The 23259-nt window shown below is 37.8% G+C and overlaps 1 protein-coding gene across 1 annotated transcript in view; it reads left to right on the top strand.

Moving 5' to 3' along the window:
* DGKK (diacylglycerol kinase kappa) overlaps positions 1–23259 on the top strand; it is a 130129-nt gene that overhangs the window by 45089 nt on the left and 61781 nt on the right. Inside the window, exons 2-7 of the mRNA XM_081125643.1 lie at positions 2138–2248; positions 3934–4014; positions 5952–6056; positions 19597–19732; positions 20208–20314; positions 20636–20761. Of these exons, the coding sequence (XP_080981769.1) occupies positions 2138–2248; positions 3934–4014; positions 5952–6056; positions 19597–19732; positions 20208–20314; positions 20636–20761 (666 nt within the window). The remainder of the gene's footprint in view (positions 1–2137; positions 2249–3933; positions 4015–5951; positions 6057–19596; positions 19733–20207; positions 20315–20635; positions 20762–23259) is intronic.

Here is a 23259-nt window from a genome sequence, read left to right on the forward strand (position 1 = left end):
ATTTCTTAAGTACCAGGAAGGAGAATTAAAGAATGATCATTAGTAAGTGTTGATGGAAGGAAGTTGCTGGGGGGAGGAGGCTAATTTCTACTTAATTCAGTATGTCAAATCATCAGTGCCTTGGAATTTTCTGAAGGAACTAGAGGGCCCAAGGTTCTAGAAATCTTCTGGAGGAAAAAATCCCCCTCCTTGTTTTCTCATCACCACCTCCCTCCACCATCCTACCCCTGAAAGGAACAGGAAGAGAAGAGAGCTAAGTATGGCAGCAAGGATAAGAGAAAGCCATTGAAGTTGAGGGAGGCTTTAACCTGAAAATGGAGGGAAGGGAAAAATATCCAGCCAAAAATTGTAAAATGAGCTATTACATTAGACACTATATATGGTAGAATAAGAATAGTAAGAGAAGTATTTAGTAATTAACAGAGTAGAATAACTTGGGAAAAAGGCAAAAATAATGGATGTGGCTCCAGTTGTATAAAGTTGGAGCAGTTAAAATTTTGAACTTAAGTGTTTAGCAGAAAGGGATATTTATGACTGCCTAGGTTTCATGAAGACTTAGTATAGAAAAATAAATGGCATAGAGGTGAGAAGGTTAAGATAGAGAAAACCAAATACCATCATTGAGGGTATATACCGTTAATAGGCCACCTGACCGGAGAAAGGAGAATGATGTAATCACAATGTTTAGACAAGACTTGTTTTCTCATTGATGACGTAGTTTCAGCAATTTAAATGTAATTTCTCACTTTCCTTGCCACCTTTCCCCTTCCCACAAAACCTTATTGTTCTCTGTCTTGACTCCTTGGCATCATTCTTTTATAAGCATCTCAAAGATGGTACAATATCTTGAAACTCCCATAAGTTGTCAAGAGGACTCAGGTAAACATGGATTGCTCATGAACTGACTTTTCAGTTGACGTACAGAAGTTCTGTCCATTAGTTCTTACTACCTTATTGGTTAGAGAATTGAACATAGAGTGTAATAGATGTGTGTATATTTGGGAGAACAGAAGTAACAAAGGAGTATTTAGACCAGGGTCCCAAACTCTAATGCCTGCTGGAGTCAGGTGCCCCATCTGATGGGCACAGCTGCTATTCCATTCTGACAGATTGTTGCCATGTGAGAATATAGTTCCAAGGTTATCTGGCATTTTGATTATTTTAAAGAAACAGGAAGCTAGAATTTTAATATGAAATGTTTTGCCTTTTAAATAATATCAACTAATTTAAAAATTTGAAAAACACTAAGTGGGCCAAACAAAACACTTCCACAACCACTCAATGGTGAATTTTAATTTAGGTGATAGATGGAATTCATGATACAGCCTTGATTTGGTGACTTAAACTAAGTCTGGCTCTTCATCCATTCAGCATGGGTTTGGTTCCAGCTTGGTGTGAGTACTTTTCCCAAATAGCAGTCTTGCACATTGGCTTGTATCTATAAATATAACTGAGAACTTGCTCAATGGTAAAAATGGTAAGTAGGTTCTATGCTTGGATAGAGTCAGTCTGTTCAACAAGTAACTAAGAAATCAGGGGTCAGACTATGAGTTATGTAAAGAAAATAATTGGAAGGCAGTTCCTTTTTGGTGACTTTTTGCTCTCTCACCAGACATGAATCCTTTGAAGGCCATGGTAAAGACTTTGGATTTGGTTCTAAAAACATTTGGAAGCTATTGGAGGTTTGTGAGCAGGAAAGGGATGTGATCTAACTTAATATTCTAAAAGGAACACTCTAAAAGAGCTGACAGGAAGGCCCTGTCTAGAGTTACAACCTGGATACATCTAGAAAATCTGCCTTTAATTAATGCAGTCTCTTCCCCTACCCCTTCCTTCTTAGGCATGTTCTCATAGTCATATGTTAATGTCTCTCCTCTTCATCTCCTACCACCAATGGTGATGTTCTCCGTAGTTCATAGGCCACACATCTTAAGAAACTTATAGCCTATATCATCCTGAATGTGTTATCCAAAGGTAACCAATGCATTTTCTGATTGAGCTAACTTCCTTGAGTTCTTTCTCAGATATGTGACAAGAGATAGAGCCTTCTAGATATCTGATCTTCTCAACTGAGAGGAAAAATGATATGGTCTTGCAAATTGAACAAATTACTCAACACTATGCTTCTATCTTTCAGAAAATACTGAAGGAAGGACCTCTGCTGAAGAGCTGTAACTCCTTCAAAAGATGGAAGCTTAGATATTTTCTGGTTCGAGGACAAAGGCTCTGTTTTGCACACCATCCTGCGGTAAGAGAATATATAGGATATATATCTTCTAGAATATATATATGTATATATATGTATGTGTGTGTGTGTGTGTGTGTATTTATAAATCTTGTTAATTGGGTTAGTGTGTGGGTGCCAGAAAATATCTTATGAGGAAATAGGCTAATAACTAAAGACATTTGGCAAACATTGAGGCAGAAACTGAAATCTTCTAGTTTTCCTTTAACTTGGACTTTTGGACCAAATGGAGGACACTTTTCTCTCCCCTCCCTTTCCTAGTTCCCTTCCCTTTCATAGATTCCTCAGTCAGCTCTTCTACACCCAGAACCAACTACGTAATTTGTGGCCCCTGGTACAAAATAAAAATGTGAGCCTCTTACTTAAAAAGTAAAGAGAAATGCCAGTAAAGATACTAAAATATAAAGCAATGATTTGTCAAGGCATCTTTGATTTGTTATTAAATGTGTTCTAAGTAAAGAAAAAATAAAATTTTAAATTATTAACAATTTTCCCATCCATCTGTATGATGTACAATGCCAGTTTTAAAAGCAAATAGAAAAGCATTTAACTCATGAAGAACCACCAAAATTATATAATTTGCATTTGGTGGCTCATACACATACATCTTGACACTTATACGTTCTACCAACATTCTCTAACTAAAAGGAAAAGGAATTTGGGGTTTCCCTATCTTTCCCTTCCTTCAATATTATAATTTTCAACATAAATGATTGCCTAATACAGGGAAGTAATATGAGCAAGAAAGAATACAATAAGGTTTCTTGGTTGTTCATGTTTCCTAGAACACCACTGCTGTGTTTGAAATGAGTTCAAATTCCAACAGAATGTGTGGCCTCTCAGGGCTATCAGCTCCCTTACTTAGTCATAGATGTAACATGCTTACCTTATACTGTTTTGAGTCTCACTGAACTCCCAAACATCATGGGTCCACTGGAATTCTATGCTCATGGGTATTACGAATGCAAATGGAGTGACAAGATATGGGGTGGACATGCATATTGTGCATATCTCCTCTGCTCATATTCATGACCCATAGCCCCACTGGACTTCACTTATAAAACATAAGTTCAATGGTAAACTTATCAAGAATTTCAAGACTGCAACAGCAAAGCATTAAATCAAGTATGGGACCCTTCTGAACATGAGGCCTTCTACAACTGCCCAGATTGCAAACCACTGAAGCCAGTCCTGTCTTTATCCATAGTACTGATTTCCTGTTGCCGGCTGGATGTCACCTACTATAACCAGTGTATAATAAGACACAGGCTTAAAACTGGATGGGACTAGCAACATAGTCAAAGGCTTCTGGCTGATAAAATTGAAGCTAGTAGCTCCTATCTGCTCCACTAGGTCCCTAGCTAGACCACATCACATTATCTTCTCTAACATAAACCTTTAGTTTTGAATAATTCTGAATTACCCAGGCCTTCCTATAAAATCACATCAAAGTTTTGGGAAAAGTTGTTTTGGTTTAGTTTGGTTTGTTTTTTGTTTATCACATGTTATATCAACAAAAATCATGATGCTAAATAAATCCCAGCACTCAAACCAGAGTAATGATTGAATCATGACTGCCAAAAGTGCCTATTAGTGTGCATGTGAATGTGCATGTGTGTTTACTTTTTAGTGTGTTTTTGCCTCATTAACCAGATGGTTCCTTTTCCTTCTCCCTCGTATCTTTCCAGTTTGCACACTTTGAAACAATTGATCTGTCTCAAGTCGTCTTGGCAGAAACTAGCTGTAGAAACCTTTGCCACAGTTTTTGTGTAAGTAAGGTTGTGAATGACTGAGTGGGCAGGGGTGGGAGCTAGCTGGGAAGAGGGTTTGCCACATCCACTTATTGCCTTTTTGGAGTTCAGATTTCCCAAGTCTTCTTTGATCCTAAATGTGTATGGAAATCCACTTAAAGTAGCATTGCAAATGGGTGCTGAAGCTTATTCATGTAAACACTTTGACCATTCCACCATAGGAGGAAAAAAGCAATGGTTCTCTTCCCTATTACCAGTCTGTGATAAAGCCAAGCTGATTTCAGGGTGGGGGGAATGACTATTATAAAAATCAATCATCCTGATGAAGGTGATTTAGAGTATCACTGGGAGGCTTTCAAGAGACTGCTAATATGTTGTAGAAAATATCAGGATAATCAAGCTACATGATATCCTCTTTTGATGAAGCAGACAAGAGCCTAAATCCAAAGTGAAAGCTACCTTATGTTCAGATTACTAATGAGAGTACCTCAAAGAAAAAAGAGGATTTTCTAAGGAAATATTCAAGGGCTTGGCACTGCTGAAATTTCATAGAGATTTAGTCATTCAAGTTAATCCAGACCAGAAAGCTCACTGAAAAATAGCAAGTCCATTAGCTCAGGAATTTTCCCAGAACTGTCTTCTCCCAGCCTTGGTGTTGAATTATGGAGACTGGGTTTCCTCTTCAGGCAAGTGGAGGGTTAAACTCAGCAGACTAAAGAGCTACAGGCCCAATATCCTGCTTCTGTGACTGGCCCACATTCCATTCTCCTTTGAATGGAGAGCAGCTGGATATAAGAGGAGGCCCTACCCTCATTTCTTTCATTACATCACACTGACCCAGGGTAAAGCTGAGGATTCTGTTGACCTATTCCCTAAAAGCTTAGCCTTTGGCCAATGATCATACAGGCTGATGTTTTGGGTCTCCACTTTACAAAGAATTCCCAAAGGCTAGGTTGCCCCTTAGATTAATTGAAACACAGAGACACTGTTCATACAAGAATGAGTTTGGACCAAATGAATTGTTATCACAGTTCCCACTAGTTCTTTTTCCCATCTTTCACAGAAGGAAAAAGAAATTGCTTGTTGGTATGGTAAGCTCTAGTTCCAAGATTTTGGGGGCTAGTAGTAAAGGCAAGTAAGGCCATTGAAGTAATGACTGATGCTATTTCTATCCATGTTCCCTCCTGCTTTCTGGCAAAAGACCATATCATGGCCATGGTCTACCTCTCCTAACCTTCAGCATGGTTTTTCATTCTTGCCTGGGTTCTTGCAATAAGCAGGATTAAGAGAGACAACAGTAAAATTCTCTTCAGGTTGTTCTTGACCATAAGAAAGAAATAAACTAGATTTTCAGATTTCTCCATTCTCACTCTCCTCCCAAACAGAAAGGGGCATACTCTGAGGAACCATATACCCTTTTACTATTTTCAAGTAGACAGAGCAGCAGTAAGTGAGTAGGATTTCAGGCAACCTCGCTTGAGGTTTAAAAGCATGTGTTCCAGAGCCAAAGAATCTGGATTTCAATTCTCTTTTAGCTTTTTGCCTACTAGGTGACCCTGGGCAAGCCATTTAATTCCCTTTGCCTTGGTTTTCCTGACTATGAAGTGAGAAAAGTCCCTATAGCATGGTGGTGTAATGAAGATTGAAATAATATACATAAGTTGCAACAGAACAGTGTCTGGAACATAGTAAATGCCATTAAAATGTTATTTATTACTATTATTACTAATTTATTATTATTATTATTATTATTATTATTATTATTATTATTATACTATTATTTGTGGTGGGTATCTAGGGAGCTGCAAGTGACCCTGGGAATATCTGTCTTCTATTTAAAAAGTCTCTTGGGTTGTGCTTGGTAGACTTGTCCAGATCCTTGGAAAATTCACAGGCTCTGTTTGGGGACAAATGTGTGAAGTGGGAACCATCTAATAATGTGACTTTTTGTTTAGGTAATCACACCACAACAGAAACTTACCTTGGTTGCACCCAACCGGAAAGACATGGAAGAATGGATTAACGTTATAAAAACTGTTCAACAAGGAGAAATTCGTAAGGTAAGGGAAATAGTAGAGAATCCACATAACTCTCAAGCATAAACACATAGTTGACTCCATTAGTTAAGCCATCTTTTAAACAGGGAAATAATAAGATGGAAGCAGAGACCATCTGGTCAGGAATTATACATGAATATCATTAGGAAACCTATTTAAAACTATTTATAAATAGGAATGATTCACTTAGACTCAGATCTTGGAAAGTATGTGGTTTAGATACCTCTGTCCACATCCATTTAATATGTAGATGTCACTATATGCCCAGTGGATGAGGTGCTCAAGATGTATGTGAGCAGCTAATTTAGATATTCTTTTTTTTTTTGGTCTTTAAATATGTCTTTATTGATTTCAGAGAGAGGAAGGGAGAAGTAGAGAGAGAGATAGAAACATCAATGAGAGAGAGTCACTGGTTGGCTGCCTCCTGCACATCTCCCACCAGGGGTTGAGCACGCAGCCCAGGCATGTGCCCTGACTGGGAATCAAACCACAATCTCCTGGATCATAGGTTGATGCTCAACTGCTGAGTCATGCTGGTAAGGCTAATTTAGATATTCTTATGTTAACAAAGCTGAAATCAGCAGTCTTGACTTGGATCTGCTGAGTAACTACAGAAACAGCTAAGGAAACTGAGACTCACAAAGGAAAAGGAACCAGACCCAAATTAAATAACTACTTAGTAGCAAAGCCTATATCCTTAACCACTATGTGATTCTACCTTTCTGTTTATAATTGTCTACCAGGAAAAAAATGTAGAGGGACGAGCAAAGAGTTGTCTTCTTGAAAGCTTAGCAGGGTTATTTTTCTCCTTAGCAATAGCAAACTCCTGGTCACTGCTCCCTGCCACAAATGGTGCCACCATTCAAACTCTGGGCTATGCCTTCAGCCCACTATTCTGCAGACCTATCACAGTCAGAGGCTATGTAAGTTTAAAGAAGGAGCAATTTTTGTCATTTATTTACTTAGAACAGTGTCTGGCACATAGCAGAAGCTCAATAAACATTTGTTGAATGAATAAATGAATCTGAGGTTAATCTTGAAGCCAAAGTTTAGAAAGGGATTGATACATGGTTCATCTTAAAGCAAAGTTCTGCTCTGAAGCTCTTGGAGATAAAGGAGGAAATGAATCTACCCTTAAAAAAATCCTGATGTCTTAAATAACTAGCAAAGGGTAGATGATTGTTATAAGCATTTGTAACAAAGCAGTGTAGATAGTGGCTTGGTAATAATGGGTTTTAGAAGTAAAATCAGTGCCATGGAGAAAAAAACATCTGTTCTCACCCCCTAGGGTTTCTCAGGCTTTTGACCATTTAGTGTCATAATTGTACATTCTGCTAATAATAGCTATGAGTACATCACAAGTCCACTGAAGTGGGGTCTCGGTACCTCTCCACATATCATTAAGGCCTCTCTCAGGACCACACTGCATATGCTTAATTGAGAGATTCTTTGCTTAGAATCTGAAGATGGTCTTTGCATGACTTAGCACTCAACATTTCACTCCTTTGTTATTTTCTTCTTCCTTTCCTGGTGGATAAGCACATCCTGTCCCTCCTGTCCACCCACAATGAGGCCACTATGGCACAGCATTAGAGGTAGCCACAAAGAGTTGTGATTTCCATGCTCCTCTCCCATCCTCCCTCCTGTGGACCAATCCCTTTCCTTCCCTCAGCTTATCTCTATCCAAACTGGAGCACTTTTCATGAATCACACATTTTCAATTTGGCAAAAAAGGCCGCATGGGATATTTTGAATTTTAATTATTAGTCTGGGAATGCAGAAACTTCTACAGAAAGCCATAAGAGAACTGATCTGTAATTCCTGACGCAATTGAATTAAACACCTTAGTGTTAACTACCCTGCCCAAACTAAAAAGGAAAAAAATAATAATTTGACAGTTTGCTCTCTTGAAAAAGTTGAGTTTCAGAGTGTAATCACAACTTCTGTAGAGCTGCTCTAGAGACCTGAATCTATTAAGGAACACTTTTAGCTGAAAGTAAAATGTCTCACCACCAGCATCTTAGCAGTTCATCTTGCTTGAGGCTTAAAGAGTCAAATATGCTTTCTCTCACATAAAGTTCGTCTCCAATGGTCTATTCTATCTTCTGTCACCACCAATACCTGACGTGGGGTGAAGAAAGATTAATAATTAACTTAGTGGTATATTAAAGTCACTACAAAGTAATTGGAGAACTTATTGGAAACTAGTCAGTACACATTAAGGAGTGAGTTCCTACTAGGTGACCAGTTTTGTTCTATAGAGAGTTGAAAAAAGGTGTTGCTGATCCTGGCCTCAGTGGCCTTTTTAGGCAGTTGAGGAGACAAAATGTACACAAATAAATAGTTAAGTGACAGTATTCAAGATAAATAACAATTTTCAGAGATGTTACAAGGCAGTGCATGACTGATTGCCAGATGAATAAAACAGACATTAAAGTGGTATGGGAGTTCAAGGGAGGAAGACATAAATATGTGTTGGAGTCCTCTGGGAAGAGTTTATAGAGGAGAAATTTGAGACTGGGCTTGAAAGATGAATAGGATTTTATTGGTAGCAGGGGATTAGGAACAGGCAGAAGTCATGAGCTGAGTAATAGAAAAACAGAACCTTTTTGGAATAGAGTGAAAAAGGGACTCTATTTGTCCAGAAGAGTTTGGGAAAGTGAGTTTAAGAAGTGTGTCTGAAGAAGTAAGTTGAACTTGATTATGAAAGATTATCAATGTCAGGATAAAGAATGGGGAAGAATTGCAACATGATCAAAGTTCAGTTTAAGGATGGATTAGAAAGAGAAGATAGTTTATCATAGAGATACTTTAGGAATACAAGCTGGATTAGACAAGAGATAAACTAGAGACCAAAAGATCATAGAGGAGGCTGTAGATTAATGTAAGCAAGACAAAGTTAAGCCCCAGAATGAGGATAGAAAGGGAAGGTGAATAGCAGATACCAAGTTGGGGTGGGGGGCAAACTTAAATATATGAGAGGCAAAGGAGAGAGAAAAGTCACAAGCAAATGAAAGTTTTGAGCCTGGGAGACATAAAAAAAGAATAAAAGGAAAAAAATTGGAAATAAGGAGCTGCATGGAAAACTAAATTAAAAGGTTAGCTCTTTCTAATAATGAATTATCATGGAAGCATTAACTGTGGGAACAGGAATAGACCTTAAAAGTCATCTAGACTACACATTCTAGACTTTTAAACATCCTTAGATCAAGTCATGTAGCCTTTATTTGAATTCTTTCAAAAATGGGGAAGTAAGTTTTTTTTTGCAAAAAACTCTATTCAATGTTCCTAAAGCTCTAAATTTTAGAAAGTTTTTTCTTAGTCTTTGGGCTAGTAGAATAACTTTCTAACATTCAGTGTGAGCTGCAAGAATGGTATCAGCTGCCTTTGAGGTACAAAGCTCCATGTCATTGGAAGTATTTATTTACTTACCTATTATTTTAAAAAATTTTGAAATTGATTTTAGAGAGAGAAAGGGGGAGAGAGAGAGAGAGAAACATCAATGTGAGAGAGAAATATCCATCTGTTGCCTACCACACATGCCCCAAAAGGGATCGAACCTGCAACCTGGGTATGTGCTCCGGCCAGGAATCAAACCCACCACACTTTGGGATGACATTCCAACCAGTTGAGGCACAAAGGTCAGGGCTCACTGGAAGTATTTAAAGCAAACTAATTAAACAACTTTTAAAAATTTTGTATAGAAAATTAATTTTTCATAGTGACATCAGCAAGATGGCAGACTAGGAGGTCTCAATGCTTATCTTCTCTCTTACAAAAACAACAAATAAGCAACCACATGCCAAGTGGAATAGTTCTGAGAGTGCTCCAGAATACAATAAAGAAGCTTCAGAAACTCTATGTAGCACAGACAGACTACCCACATAAAAAATCATAGTAAGAGAAGACAACAAAGTGGCTGTGCAGGTAACTGCAGTACCCACTGCCTTCCACAACCAAATCAAAATTACAACTAAAATACAGAACAACCATCATTCAGGACCTCCTGAAATATAGCTGAACAGAAGTCCTACAACTAGGGACTGAAGAAGCACATCGAGACCGGTAGGAGAGGTGGAGACTAGAGGTGCAATCTGGGCTGAATCATGGAGACACAGCCATGGGCGTACACCTAGATGCCCTGGTTTAAAACCAGGAGGGATAGCTCAGCTGTGGAGGTTTCCCGGAGGAGCGAAGGGTCCCAGTCCACATCAAGCCCCCACAGCCCAGGGTCCCAATGCCAGTGAGAGAAGTCCCCACAACTTCAGGCTGTAAAAAGCAGCGGGGATCATGGCTGAGTGACACGGAGGCTGCAGAAGTCTTAGGCAGTTCCTCTTAGAGAGCCAGCACACAGACTTACTCAGACATACTCCCTCTGAACTCCAGTGCTGGGCAGCAGCTTGAAAGGAACCTGGGACATTCAGGGAGGAACTAACTTTGCCTGGAATCAGGACCAGAGCTGGAGGGGCAACTTTCTCCCAGACGGAAGGCTGTCAGAGGCCATTGCTCTTCTGATGAGCCCTCTCCCCACAGAGCTGGCAGGCAGGTGCCTTCTCTGAATCTCCATCAACCTGACTCACACCTTTCACCCACCCTAGTGATTCCCGGAGACCCTGCCCCTCCCTATTTGCAAGTTCACTCAAGCCATTTTCAGTGGCTTTTCTATGCAAGTAGCCCTTCTAGCCTCATGCTTAGGACTTTCTTAAAATCTCTCCAACAAGCAGCAGCTGACCTTAGCATGCCCCATACCTCTCGATAAGCGGCAGCCTGCATTGGTTCATAGCTCGGCCTCTCTTGAACACCTCCAAACCCAGTACAAGTAGCAGCCATCTACAGATTGCTGTGTAGCTCATGCTGGGTGACCCTGGGCAAGGCACTGGCACAGGCTGACTTTGCACTTCCCAGGAGGTCCCAGAGACAGTGCACCCAGTGGTGATCTTCAACCACCCTAGATTATAAACCTACCATATCCATGAGTGACACACTCAAGAGGAGAACTCAGTGAACACCAAAGCCCCACTGAAGTAAATCCTGCTCCATAGGGGTATCTCCAGCATAGCAGCTCTTTGGCTGTAGTTGCAGCTGGTCCTCGCAGCCGATTGGCCTGGGGGTCAATTCCTCCGAGTGATGCCAATAGCAACCAAGGCTCAACTACAAAGGGACAGTGCACACAGCACACTCAGGGGAGCACCTAGAAGGTCCAGCTCAGGTGACTCAAGAGGCTGAGCCACTGGGCCCTACAGGACACTTACTATACAAAGTCACTCTATTAATTCCAGGAAACATAGCAAGCAGCTCTACCTAATTCACAGAAACAAACACCTGGAAGCAGCCAAAACATGGAGGCAAAGAAACATCTTACAAAGGAAAGAACAGAAGAAATCTCCAGAAAAAGAACTAAATGAAATGGAGCCAAGCAAGCTACTAGATATAGAGTTCAAAACAATGATTATAAGGATGCTCAAGGATCTTAGTAAAACTATTAAGGAAACTAGTGAGATCATCAATGACATAATAAAGAATCAGTCAGAAATGAAGATTACATGAACTGAAATGAAGAATAGTTTACAAGGAATCAACAGTAGAGTAGAGGACGCTGAGAATCAAATCAGCAATTTGGAATATGAAGAAGCAAAAAACACCCAATCAGAAGAGCAAAAGAAAAAAAAATCCAGAAATATGAAGATAGTGTAAGGAGTCTCTGGGACAACTTCACGCAGCCCAACATTCAAGTTATCAGGATGCCAGAAAGAGAAAAGGAGAGCAAGAAATTGAAGACCTATTTGAAAAAATAATGACAGAAAACTTCCCCTACCTGGGGAAAGAAATAGACTTACAACTCCAGGAAACACAGAGAGTCCCAAGCAAGAGGAACCCAAGAGGAGCCCACATCAAGACACATCATAATTAAAATGCCGAAGGTTAAAGACAAAAAGAGAACCTTAAAAGCAGAAAGAGAAAAGCAGCTATTTACCTACAAGGGAGCTCCCATATGACTGTCAGCTGATTTCTCAACAGAAACCTCGCAGGCCAGAAGGGAGTGGCAAGAAATATTCAAAGTGATGAAAACCAAGATCTTACAACCAAGATTACCCAGCAAAACTATCATTTAGAACTGAAGGTCAGATAAAGACCTTCAAAGAAGAAAAAGCTAAAGGAGTTCATCACCACCGAACCAGTACTACATGAAATGTTGAAGGGTCTTCTTTAAGAAGTAGCTAATGAAGAAAAGAAACTAACAGAAAAATAGACCCAGAAACATTGAAGCATGCAACAGACTGTCGTATCTCAGAGGGAAGAGGGAAGGGGGTGGAGGGTGGGAAGAGATTAACCAAAGAAGCTATATGCATATATGCATAACCCATGGACACAGACAATAATGGGGTGAAGGCCTGGGGAGGGGTAGGAGCAAGGTGGAGGGGGTTAATGGGGGGGAAAATGAGACACCTGTAATACTTTCAACAATAAAGATAAATTAACAAACAAACAAACAAAAACAAAAAAAAGAAAGAAAATTATAGTAAGCAGTTTACTTGCATAGCCCATCCTCCAGCCTGGCAGAGCTTGGAACCAAGAGGAATTTCACTGGCCTGATTTCCAATGGAAAAGGAGAGCAGGAGGATTCCAGCAACCCTAGAGTGGCTGAATGGATGAGAAACAAGATCCATAAATATGCTGTCTACAAGAAACTCACATTAAAATTAAACACACCATAGGCTGAAAGTAAAGGGATGGAAAAGATATTTCATGCAAATGGTAACCAAATGAAAGCATGGATAGCTATACTATTATCAGACAAAATAAACTTTAAGTCTAAAACTGTCTCTTGAGACAAAGGAAGACATTATAAAATGATAAAAGGTCAACTCAACAGGAAAATATAACAATTATAAGTATATATGCATCCAACATCAGAGTACCTACCTAAATATATAAAACAAGTAATGACAGACCTGAAGGCAGAAATTGACAACAATACAATAATAGTAGGGGACTTCACTACCCCAATTACAATAATGGATAGAACATGCAGACAGAAAATCAATAAAGAAACATCTGACTTGAATAACACTATTGACCAAATGGACTTAACTGACATATATAGAAATTTACACCCAACAACAGCAGAAGACACATTCTATTCAAGGTCACATGGAACATCCTCCAGAATAGAAAACATGTTAGGTGACAAAACAAGCCTTAACAAATCTTAAAAACATGGACATCATTCCAAGTATCTCTTCTGACCATAATGTAGTGAAATAGAAATCATTAACAGCAAGAAAATGGAAAAATTCACAAATACATAGAAACTAAGCAATTCAGTTTGAACAACCATTGGGTAAAAGAGGAAATCCAAAGGGAATTTTAAAAGTATATTGAAAATAATCCTCAAGTTTGGAGTGGGCACATGGCTAACTACCTAGTGACTCCATTTTATAGCCTCCTTTGCTGTAAAATGTTTGGTCATGTGACTAAGTTCAGTGAAATGAGAGCTGGAGTGATGTGTGCATCTTCTAGATCTCATCCTTAGAAGTGTGCTCCATTTTCTGGTGTTTTTTTAAAATTTATTTTATTGTTGAAAATATTACAGATGTCTCTCATTTTCTTCCCTTTACCCTACTCCCCCTATCTCCCACCCCTTTCCAGTTCTTCCCCTGATTATTGTCTGTGTCCATGGGCTGTATATATATGCTTATAAGTTCTGTGGTTAATCCCTTCCCTCCCTCCTTCCCACCTTCCCTCTGAGATGTGTCAGCCTGGTTCATGCTTCCCTGTCTGTGGTCCTATCTTATTTGTCAATTCATTTTGTTTATTAGATTACACATAATAGTGAGATCATGTGATATTTGTCTTTCTCTGACTGGCTTATTTCATTTAGCATAATATTCTTCAGGTCCACCCATGCTCTCTAAAACTTGGGGATTATTTTTTAAAAAGAATAATATTGGGGAATAATCAATATTGCCTAACAGAGACAAAAAATAATGAAAACCTCAGAATATTCAGGATTGTTTCATCCATCTATTTTATTTTATTTTATTTTATTTTATTTTATTTTATTTTATTTATTTTTAAAAATAGAACAGTTTACTTTTAATAGCTACTGAAAGTTTGGCACAGTCAGCCAATACAAAAACAAACAAACAAACAAAACCCCACACAAAAAAACTCTGATTTATGTTAATAAGGTATGAGATAAGACCACTATAATTCAAGGCTTATTATGTTTAATATTAAAGCACCTTTGTACCTTCAAAAAAAGATTTTCCTTTTTTTTAATCTGTTTTTTCTTTATCCTCACCTGAGGAGTGAAGATATTTTTTCCCATTGATTTTATTATTTTTTATTTTTTTACTTTTTATTTTTGTTCAAAATATTACAAATGCCCCATTTTTCCCCACTGACCAATTCCACCCCTCCCCACCCTTTCCCTCATCTATCTATTTTAACTTCAAATAATTACCTTTAATGTACTGTTTCATGAGAAACCCCTCAGTATGTTATCACAGTAAAAGATTACAGCCTTTGCAAACATAAATGCATCACTAACATATCTAAGTTCTTAAACTATGGCTTTCTATCAGGAAAAAAATAAAATTAAAGAGTACATACACATTTAGCCACATATATACACAAGTATATAACACACGCATCCACATATACATGCATGTGTATGTATGTATATATGTGTGTGTTTGTGTGTATATAATATCCCCCTTTGATTCTCAAAAGTTTCTTATATTGAGCAATAAATTACATAACCAATCTATTTATAGGTCTTTATTGAATTAATAAAAAGTATGTTGCCCTGGGGTTGGGGGTGAGGTACAGGGTGGAAGGGGTCAATCTGGAAAACAGAGGACATCTGTAATACTTTCAACAATAAAGATAAATTTTTTAAAAAGTATATTGAAAATAACAAAAATGAAAACATAACATACCAAAACATAGGGATGCAGCAAATGCAGTTATAAGATGGTATTTTATAACAATAAACAATACCATTAAAATAGAAAGACCTCAAATAGACAACCTAACTACATCTCAAATAACTAGAAAAACAACAAACTCAGCCCAAAGTTAGCAAAAAGGAAGAAAATAATTAAGATTAGAGCAGAACTAAATCAAATAGAGAGAAAAAAATTAAGTCCAAAAAATGAAGAGGTGATTTTTTTAAATAAAATTGAGAAATCATTAGCTAGACTAAGAATAAAAGAGAGAAGATTCAAATAAATAAAATCAGAAATGAAAGAGGAAATAGTACAATAGATGCCTCAGAAATAAAAAGGATCATAAGGAACTATTATGAACAAACTAGATAACCTAGAAGAAATGGATAAGTTCCTAGAAGTATACAAACTACTAAAACTGAATCAAGAAGAAATATAAAGCCTGAACAGACCAATAACAAATAAAAGGATTAGATCAGTAATCAAAAACCTCCCCACAAAGAAAAGTCCAGAACCTGATAGTTTCTTGGGTGAATTATACTAAATTTATTCAAAGAAACAGTTCATTCAAAGAATGAATACCAATCTTTCTTTCTGTTTTTTTGTTTTTAATTTATCTTTATTATTGAAAGTATTGTTGATGTCCAATTTTTTCCCCATTGACCCCCTCCACCCCACTCCCTTCCCTTCCCCAGGCCTTTACCACACAATTGTCTGTGCCCATGAGTTATGCATATATGCATATAAGTTCTTTGGTTAATCTCTTCCTGCCCTGATCCCTTCCCTCTAAAATATGTCAGTCTGTTGCATGCTTCAGTGTCTTTGGGGTCTATTTTCTTCATCAGCTTATTTTGTTCATTAGATTCCACATATTAGTGAGATTATGTGATACTTGTCTTTCTCTGACTGGCTTCTTTCACTTAACATAATCCTTCTTAAACTCACCCAAAAAATATGAGAGAATACTTCCAAACTCATTTTATGAGGCCAGCACCACTGTGATACCAAAACCAGGCAAAGACATTACAAGAAAAGAAAACTACAAGACAGTAACCCCAATGAGCATAAATGCAAAAATCCTTAATAAAATCATAACAAACTGAATTCAGTAGCACATACTAGAAATCCTAGCCAGATCAAATAGGCAAGAAAAAGAAATAAGGCACCCAACTTAGAAAGGAAGAAATAAGATTGTCTCTGCAGATGACATGGTCATATACATAGGAAAACCTAAAGACTCAACAAAATAATTTTTAGAACAACCTAATTCATTAAGGTTGTGGGATACAAAAAATCAACATACAAAAATCAATTGGGTTTCTATACTATCTGTAGCAGTCATTTATTGTACACTAAAATGTGCTAAGAAAGACTTAAGTACTTCCACACAAAAAAGAAGGAAAAAATGTGGTAACTATCTGAGGTGATGGATATGTTAATTAGCTTGATTGTGGTGATTATTTCACAATATGCATGTATATCATATCATCAAATTAAATTATATATACTTTTTAATTGTCAAATATACTTCAATTTTTAAAATTCACTTTTTAAAAGTTATCTTTATTGTTGAAAGTATTACACATGTCCCCTTTATTCCCCTTATTAATCCCCCAACCCTACATCCACCACCACCCCCAGGCCTTCACCACACTATTGTCTATGTCCACGGGTTATGCATATATGCATATAAGTTCTTTGATTAATCTCTCCCCACCCACTCCCCCACTCCCACCTTAAATTCACTTTTAAGAAAAAGAAAATTAGTGTTTCTGGTGGATAGACCAGATGAACTCCAATGTTCCTTTCAACTTGAAAAGTTTATGATTCTATGATTTCATTAAGTAGATGAGAAAACTGAACTTCAGTGGAGTTCAGTTGCCTTGCCTGAAATAACAGCTCATTGTAGCAGAATTGAGTTCTTAGAGCTTCTATCTCTTAATCCATGCTCTTGGAAGGACATCTTAAATTCCACCTAATTAATTATTTTCTTTTCCTCCTCTAGTCTTCACATCTGTGATTATGAGGTAGTCTGATGTGCAACTAAGTGGTAGTAGCCAGACAACTTGATTGCATAGATCAACAAATAAATTCAAGCTGGCTTAATTATTCTCTAGCTCATGTATAGTGTCTCCATGGCTAGTGGTTTCCTCAGGATGAACACATTTCACACCTGTTGTCCCAGCATAGTTACTTTTAGCTCCCCATTTCACTGTTAAAGTATCCTAATTTAGATGATATGGTTACCCTACGGAAGGCCAAACATTCTGTAGTAGTGGTTTGACCCAGTTTTTCATCTGTGTTCAAATGCATTTTTAATCTATGTCAACTACCAGAAAAGCCTGTAACGACATACTATATTAGCTTCCTAGAACTGCCATAACAGTCACCACAAAGTGGGAGAATTAAAACAGTAGAAACTTATCCTTTCACAGTTTTGGAGTCTTAGAAGTCCAAAGTCAAGGTGTTTGCCCTCTCTGAAGGCTCTAGGGGAGAATCCTTTTTTGCCTCTTCTTAGTTTCTGGTGATTGTAGGCATTCCTTGGTATTCCTTGGCTTGTAGACACATCTCTCCAATCTCTGCTTCTATCATTACATAGTGTTCTCCCCATGTCTCTATCCAAATTTCTCTCTTCCTATATGAACACCAGCTATTGGATTGGGGCCCACTCAAATCCATTATGACCTCTTCTTAAGTTAATTACATCTGTAAAGACCTTACATACAACACATACCCATCCAGAGTTGGATGCATCCAAGTTTCCTTATACAATAGGATGCACATAAGGACTATAAGTCCCATCTCCTCAACTGCTAAGCCAAAACAATGTCCATTTTACATATTCTTTTATATTCTGTAGCTAATGGGACCACAAAATTCAATATTCTACCCAGGCAGAGCTCTGCATTTCTTCTACTTGTCCTATAGAACCGCGCACATTCTAGGAGAGTTCGCTTGTCACTCTATACTGGAATGATCTGTTTAGAAAGTTGTCTCCTCCAGTAGACTATGAGCTCCTTGAGGGCAAGAACTGTGGCTCATTCATCTCTGTATCTTTAGTATCTTGCTTCATAGATAATGCAAAGTAGGCTCTTAGTAATTATTGGGGGAGGTAAGGAGGTTGGAAAGAAGGAAGATACTTATTAAGTTATAATCTAGTAGCTTAGGAAATAAAAAGGTGTTGGGACCTCAAAGTGCTAAAGCCAAGAATATGTCACTTCCTCAGGACTCTCCACCTTCTAATTTTCTTAAAACATTGCCAGGGTCTCAGCATGCAATAAACATTGCAATCACCTTTAGCTCATCAAACAGCTTAGTATATAGCCAGCATGTCGGGAGAAAGGAGGGATCAAAAAGTACCATGTTCAGGCTATGTTTTAGATGCCTAAATTGATCAAGATTGAATACTTAATGTGCAAGAGCTCTCAATAGCTCTTACACACACACACACACACACACACACACACACACACACACACACACTACTATCAGCTGGCATCATGGAAAATATAAAGTTCTTTTTAAAGTCTTGTCATGCTTTTACACACTCAACCCATTATAATGTCAAGAAAAAAAAACCTGAATGTGTGTACCTATGTCTACACTCCAGAGGAAGTCAGAGGAGGAAAAGTCAGACATTCATAAGAATTAGAGAATAGATAGAAGAGTTCAGTGCAATGCATACCCAGAACAAACTTGGGAGGTTTTTATGCCTACCTCTTCCCTTCTCCTTCCAATTCCAAAACTAGTAGCTGGTATACCCTGTGCCTGCCCCATAGTCATGAGAGTCAGGCTGTGATAAACAAATGCAGAATGTACAATCATGTTAACAGTAAATGCCAAATCTAATACTGTGAAATAGGACACCAAACATAATGTCATTCCATGAGGGCAAAGACTTTGTCTTATTTGTCACTATATTCCCCAATGCTCTGAAAAGTGACAAGCACATAGTAGTTACTCAGTAAATATTTGTTTAATGAATTTTCAATGGATTAAGTTTATTAACCAGGAAACTACTATAGGCAGTCAGAGCATGGTATTCAGAAAAGAATGCTTGGGCAAAAAGCCTCTGAGATAAAATTGTTATCCAGTACTCTGCTCACCTGGCAGCAGTAGGGCCAGGAAGGGGAATGTATATCTCCAGGATGTACTTAAAGCCTGACAAGACCAGAGTCAGACACTTGCCTCCTCCATTTCCTGTCTGGCCGGAGGACCTGGATATTATTGAATTTCCAACCCACCACCTCCTTTTACTGACTACTCAAAGAAAGTCAAGGCCAAGGCTAAAAGAACTAATTTTGCTTAAACTAAACCAATGCAGTGATTTGGCCAAACACTATAAAGATCATTACTCCTGCCTTTAGCTCCTAGTCTAGGATTTACCCCCTATACTTTTTCCCTTTCTAAAACCAGTGGGGGGAAAAACAGGGGTAGGAGATTTGTTAGGTATTGACTCTAAGTTTCATTCTTCCTCTTCACATGCTCTGACACCAATATAACTGACCATTTAGCCTTAGCAACAGATTTTCTAACCTTACCTAATTTACCTTTGTAATTAACTCTCTATTCTCTCTGATTTGTTTTAGATACCGACAGCAGAAAACAACCCTTACCTTGTTGGAATGCACTATTGGTATTCCACCCACAGCCCTTGGACCCAACACTGCAATGTTTGTCGGGAAAGCATTCCTGCCTTATCTAGAAATGTTATCACCTGTGAAGGTACCTTTCTTATTTCTTTAGAAAGTGGAGCTAAGTAGATAAAGATAGGGGTGAAGGAGCTCATGTGGCTTTAGTATCACTGACTTACACTAAGTCACTGATTTTAGTGTAAGGTTAACCCTGAGACTTAACAGACTGAGGAAAGAAGATGACAAGAAGCTGGGCATGAAAAGAAATTCCATGAATCAAAATGGAAGGTTGGGTCTGGGAGCATTGGACAATATGGTCACAAGGGTTGGAAAAACAGAAATCACCTCATTCTTACCATCAATTTCCATTCAAATCAGACAGTAGAAAATTAAAATTCAATAAGAATAAAAAAGAACTGAATCATATAGAAAACAGGCCTATGAAGGTGGGTCAGGACTATTTAGATGCATCTAGGTTCTAACTTTCAGAGAAGCTTAGGGAAGGGAATTCGAATCTTCATTATTACCAGATTTACATCCATATTTTTTCTTCCTCTTTTTCACAGTATGCAAAGTGAAGTCTCACAGATTATGTGCTTTGAGAGCAAGCAAAGACTGTAAGTGGAATACATTGTCTGTCACTGATGACCTCTTCATACCTGCAGATGAAATAGTGAGTACCAACCATGCTCTCTCAGTCACTCTTTTCTACCTCCCCTTCAGTCAGGATACATAGGGGAAGGAAGATTTCTTCCTGTCTTTAGACAACCCAAGTAGGCTTCTTCTCCAGGTTCATGATCCAACCAATCTAGAAGAATTAAATCCCCCCACTCCTACCTGTCATTGCTCACTAGCACTGGAGTGAGGAAGACAGAACCAGGAATAACTTCCTTGGGATTACCTAATGTCTTCCATTGGATAGTATATTATTCCAGCTAACTCTTCCTCTCCTTATAGCTCTAACTTTTACTTCTTGTCTCTTTTTACCCTTCAGAAAACTATGCCCCATCAATGGGTAGAAGGAAACATATCTGTTAGTTCTCAGTGTGCAGTATGTCATGAGAACTGTGGCAGTAACCAAAGACTTCAAGATTTCCGATGTCTCTGGTGTAATTCTACGGTAAGACTCTTCTCATCTCCTTGATACTTACAGAACTTGACTTGTAGAGAAGGGGTGGATCCAGGTTTGACTGTGCCTACACATAGATAAAACTCTCAGAGATTGTTACATCCAAATAGATTATACAGATTCCATAGTATAGAGTTCAGTATACTCCCTTTCCAGATCTGGCTATGGAGTCTCTAAGAGAAAGGTTTAAGACTTTCATCTTTGATGATTCTTAATTGGTGAGGCCTACTAGCAAAAGGGAAAAGCTACTAAGGAAAAGCTGAATTTTCTTATGACAGTCTGGGCAATTAAAAAAAATAAGTCATGAGTCTACTTTTAAAAAACCTCCCTTCCTCATTTACCATTTCCTAGAAACTTGTAATCTTTGTTAATTAGTAATGGTTAATAATATTAACACATTTTTATTATTGCCACTATATATTGAGTGTTTTATACACGTGATCTCATTTAATTGTTACAACAACCCTAATCAAGGCCTCATTGTCCCCATTTACAAATGAGGAAAGTGAGATTCAGAAAAGTGAAGTGATTTGCCCAAGGTCATGCAGCCAATAAGCAAAAGGTTATTGATCCATACATAACTCTGTAAAAACCATGCTCTTAACTACAATGCTAACATGCCTCTAAGCCAGTGATTCTAAACTGGGAGTGATTTTGCCCCCCAGAGACATATAGCAGTGTCTTGGAGACATTTTTGATTGTTACAACTCAGGGGAAGAGTTGTAGTGTGCTTCAGGTTTCTAGTGAGTGAAGATGTGGGCTTCTGCTAAACTTCCAATGCACAAGGCAGCACAAACAACTATCTGGCCCAAAGTAACAATAGTACCAACATTGAGGAAGCCTGATCTAGGTTTTCTAGTCTTTTAGATGCTTCTCTGAAACTGATTGTTCTAGACAAGAAAAAACCAAAGAATAAGCTTCTTATTAGAAGATTCTAGTTTCCTTGCCTCCCTGCACCCCTTGGATGCCATCTTTGTGCTCTCCCTCTGCTTTGATCTAGTTCACCAGTATCTCCTGGAAGGGGCTTGTACCTTCATTGGGTGCCCTGATTTTTGTGGCTGCCCCCAGGAGACACCTCTAGAGCACTTAGATATGAAAGCAAGTGGGGCTTATTGCTCATAGGTCAAACTGTAACCAATGGAGAGGGAGTTATTAACTGGCTATCACCCTCAGGGCACAGCAAGAGGCAATGGTCCGAGAAGTTTAGTCTTTCTACAAAAAGAAAGGATATATTTATTCCCTTTGAGACGACATAGGGAAGACCTGGGGTGGGGCAGGGGTTGGGTGGAGGGGGGCAAAAAGGGGGAAAATGGGAGATATCTGTAATACTGTCAACGATTTTTAAAAATTAAAAAATTAAAGAGAGATACATGAGATAAAAAGGTGTAAATTGTGGAATCGAAAACAAAATGTGGTATGAATAGAGTAAAAATACAAAGCTTTAGAATTCATTCAAAGTTAAGTCATTATCAACTTTAAATAGCCTTTTTAAAATAAAAGTTATTATATGTAAGTCTCACAGTACCTACTAAGTGAAAACTTATAATATATACACAAAATATACGAAGAAATGAATCTAAGCGTGCCACTACAGAAAATCGTCAATCACAAGGGAAGAGAGCAAGAGAAGAAAGGAACAGAGGAACTATAAAATAGCCAAAAAACAATTGATAAAATGGCAATAAATACATACTTATCAATAATTACTTTAGACAAACATGGACTAAGTTATCCAATCAAAACATATACAGTGGCTGAATGGAGATAAAAAGCAAGACCCATCTATATGCTGCCTACGAGAGACTCATCTCAGATGTAAAGACACCCTCAGACCGAAAGTAAACAGATGGAAAAGTTGTTTTATGCAATGAAAACCAAAATAAAGCTGGAGTAGCTACGCTTACATCAGACAAAATAGACTTTAAAACAAAGACTCTAAAAAATAAAAAGAAGGTCATTACATAATAATAAAGGAAAAAAATCAAGCAAAAGGATGTATTATTTGTAAATATTATATTTATAATATGTGCACATTTAGGAACACTTAAATATATAGAGCAGATACTAACAGAACTAAAGGGAGAAATACAATAATAACACATTAAAATATTATAATGTTAGTAACTAAAGAATTTATATGCATATATACACAACCCAAGGACATGGACAATGGTGGGGAGAGGAATTGGGGAGAGGGATGGGATGGGGTGGAACAGGCCATTGGGGAGAAAAAGGGACATATGTAATATTTTAAACAAAAATAAAATTAAAAATAAATAAAAAATAAAATTGGTAAAAAAATAATAAAATAAAATAAAATATTACAATGTTAGTAGGTGACTTTAACACCTCACTTTCACCAATTGATAGATCATCCAGACAGAAAGTCAATAAGGAAACATCAGCTTTAAATGACACATTAAAACAGTTGGAGTTAGATATATATAGAACATTCCTTCCAAAAGCAACAGAATACACATTCTTCCCAA

Source organism: Miniopterus schreibersii (genome assembly GCF_964146895.1).
Source record: "Miniopterus schreibersii genome assembly, chromosome: X".
In the NCBI taxonomy this organism is placed as follows: Eukaryota; Metazoa; Chordata; class Mammalia; order Chiroptera; family Miniopteridae; genus Miniopterus; species Miniopterus schreibersii.